At 36.0% G+C, this 2,902-nt stretch overlaps 1 protein-coding gene across 2 annotated transcripts in view; it reads right to left on the bottom strand.

Annotated features, from left to right (window-relative positions):
- Positions 1-2,902, bottom strand: part of Fyttd1 (forty-two-three domain containing 1) — a 30,018-nt gene that overhangs the window by 21,951 nt on the left and 5,165 nt on the right. For both annotated transcript variants that reach the window (XM_021209098.1, XM_029544595.1), the window contains exon 2: positions 1,231-1,359. In XM_021209098.1, the coding sequence (XP_021064757.1) occupies positions 1,231-1,359 (129 nt within the window). The remainder of the gene's footprint in view (positions 1-1,230; positions 1,360-2,902) is intronic.

Here is a 2,902-nt window from a genome sequence, read left to right as displayed (position 1 = left end):
GTAGACCAGGCTGGCCTCGAACTCAGAAATCCACCTGCCTCTGCCTCCCGAGTGCTGGGATTAAAGGCGTGCGCCACCACACCCAGCTAGTAATATATTTTTAAGAACATGCTGCTATATTACTGTTAAAACATGTAAGTTATACTCTACTAGAGATTAATTTTTGCTTTTCAAAATACAGAATAAAAATTTAAGTTGGTTAATTTGGCAAAGTTATTTTTATTCATGGGAAAAAAATTTTTATTTGAACAAAGATTTACTCTAAGATGCTGGTATAGTTGCTAAAAAGTTAATTTATAATATATATGTTGAATTATTATTGTTCTCAACCTATCTTAGAACAAAAGGAGTATAGGTAAAGCAGCTATCAGAGTATCAGAAAATAACTATATATATTTATAAAATCTAATTACACCTGCAACAGTCAATTTTATATTATATATATATATATATATAGTCACATATATATATTCAATATATATATAAAATCTAATTATACCTACAACAGTCAATTTAGAGTGTCACCTTTAGAAAATTTACAAATAAAATTCTTGGATTGTAAGACACAAGTTTGTAGAAAAGCTGGGCAAGGTAGTATATATATGCCTTTAATCTCAGTACTTGGGAGGGAGAGGAAGCCTGACCTCTGTGAATTTGAGGCCAGCCTACTCTACATAGCTAGTTATGGCTAGACAGTGAGACGCTGCCAATAAATAAATAAATAAATAAATAAATCTGCCTATTGTGATTTTCTTTGCAGAACAGCAGTCTTCACATAGTAAAGGTTCTTGTTTACAAAGTGAGTTTGCTTTCTGTAATATTTAGACATGCTTTTATTCAAATAGAGAATTTTCTGGTAAATAGAGCAGTTCCACAATAGAGTAAATTATCTTATGGTGCAGTATACTCTTCCACTGAACATATTCAAGCTGGAGTCAGTTATCATCAGACTATCACTGGTGAAGGAAAACAGGACCACAGGCTATGTAAGACCTTTGGCAAATCTAAACTCTAAAAATAATTTAAACTATTTATAAACTGGGATTTCTCTTAAACAACTTAGAATCTTAAGGAACAATCAATTAACAGCTACTTTAGGAAATAATGTTTTTCCAGGTTTTCAGAATTAAACAAAAGTCTGAAAGTACTGGTGCATTCCCTCCAGGTTTTAAGTCTACGGCTGAACATATTACATTATGAATCCATAAATAACAGCATTTTAGACCTTACCAGAATTCTGCTGGATTCCCCACCGTACTCTCATCCTGAATTGCCGGGTACCACTTTGCTGGAGTCTTCTATTTAGTCTTGGAAAATTTTGCTTCTTTCCTTCCTTTCTATTCAGTTTGATAATATCATCTACAGAAAAAGTAATGTCATAATTATTTTCATTTTAACACAATGAATAAAATTGCTCAGTCTCATTGTATAGTTAATAGATTTCTCCTATGTCCCTAACTTAGTCCCCATTATTATTATCTTAGCTGTCTCAGACACTGTGTAGCCAAGGCTGGTTAAGAACCTGCTGTAGAGCTTAGCCTACCTGGATTCCTAGGACTCCCAAGCCCTTTCCCTCATCCTAAGCTTCAATCAGTCATTTTGCCTGATGAAATGCTTAGGCAAAAAAAAGGTTTTCTAGTAAAAGTTCCAACCAATAGACAAAACCAGATCTACCAACTGATAAATTCTACCAGGGAGAGGGACAGTAGGCAGACCCAGCTCAACAGTAGTGCTTACCTAGAACATACAAGGTCTTGGGTTCAAACCCAGTACTGCAAACAACAACAAGATCTCTTGCTGTTGTGCATAGTGGCACATGGCTGTAGTTGCAGCAAAAGGAGGCAGAGGCAGGAGAGTCAGAAGTTCACAGCCAGCTTTGACTACAGATTGAGTTTGAAGTGAGCTCAACAAAACGCAACCAACCAACTCAAAATAACAATAAAAACCTCAAAAGTCCAATGTTCTAAAGTCACCTGAATTCAGAAACAGTTATTGGATGTACAGTTTATGTAATTAATTCATGTGTTATAAGGGAACAAGTGTAAGATAGTCCCCATTCTCAGTAAGTTTAAGTTTATGAAAACAGGCATGCAAATAGCAAGCAAATGAACACGTATCATAATAAAGGAATATGGTTCTGTCCTTCTCTAGCAAAGTCATTCATAATTCTATTCTGACCTCTCCAACTCTGTAAGCTTCATTATTTCCAAAACCACCTTCAAACAGCCTCAAATTAATTCATAAAGATCATACTGTGTTAACACCACAATGAACAATTTAAGTATGAGAAAACTAAGCATCTATCAAATTCTTATTAAGTGTCAAAGGTTACTAGAAACCATAATATACTCATTCAAAAAATATCTGGCACCAGGGAGATGGGTGCATGAATAAAGGCACCTGCCACCAGGCCAGATGGCCCAAGTGTATTACCAGGGTCCATATGGTAAAAGAAGAGGACTGATTCTCCACAAGCTATCCTGACTTCCACCCCCATACTGTGGTATACAAACCTGGAGACACACACACACACACACAAAGAAGTGTTTTTATAAAGAAATATCTAAACTCAGCTGGGTGTAGTGGCACACACTTGTAATCCCAGCTTGACAGAAAAAGGCAGGAGGGCTGCTGTCACTTTAAGGCCAGCCTTGGCTACATAATGCCACTCTAGCTCAAGAAAGACAGAGGATGAAAGGAGGGAAGGAAAGGAAAAGAATGGAAAATTCTCTAGTCCCAATACCCAGTGTTAATTGTGGTGACTGACAAAGCAAATAACCAAAGAGACCGCACTGTCAACAACTTCCTACTAAAGCTAATTTCAATCATTTTACCAAATCACTTTAACCATAACTGTATCAATATAATTAGTTTTTCCTAAACCAGTCAAGGAAATACGAGA

The sequence above is a fragment of the Mus pahari genome, chromosome 12 (assembly GCF_900095145.1).
Source record: "Mus pahari chromosome 12, PAHARI_EIJ_v1.1, whole genome shotgun sequence".
In the NCBI taxonomy this organism is placed as follows: Eukaryota; Metazoa; Chordata; class Mammalia; order Rodentia; family Muridae; genus Mus; species Mus pahari.
This window is presented reverse-complemented; position numbering and strand designations above follow the sequence as displayed.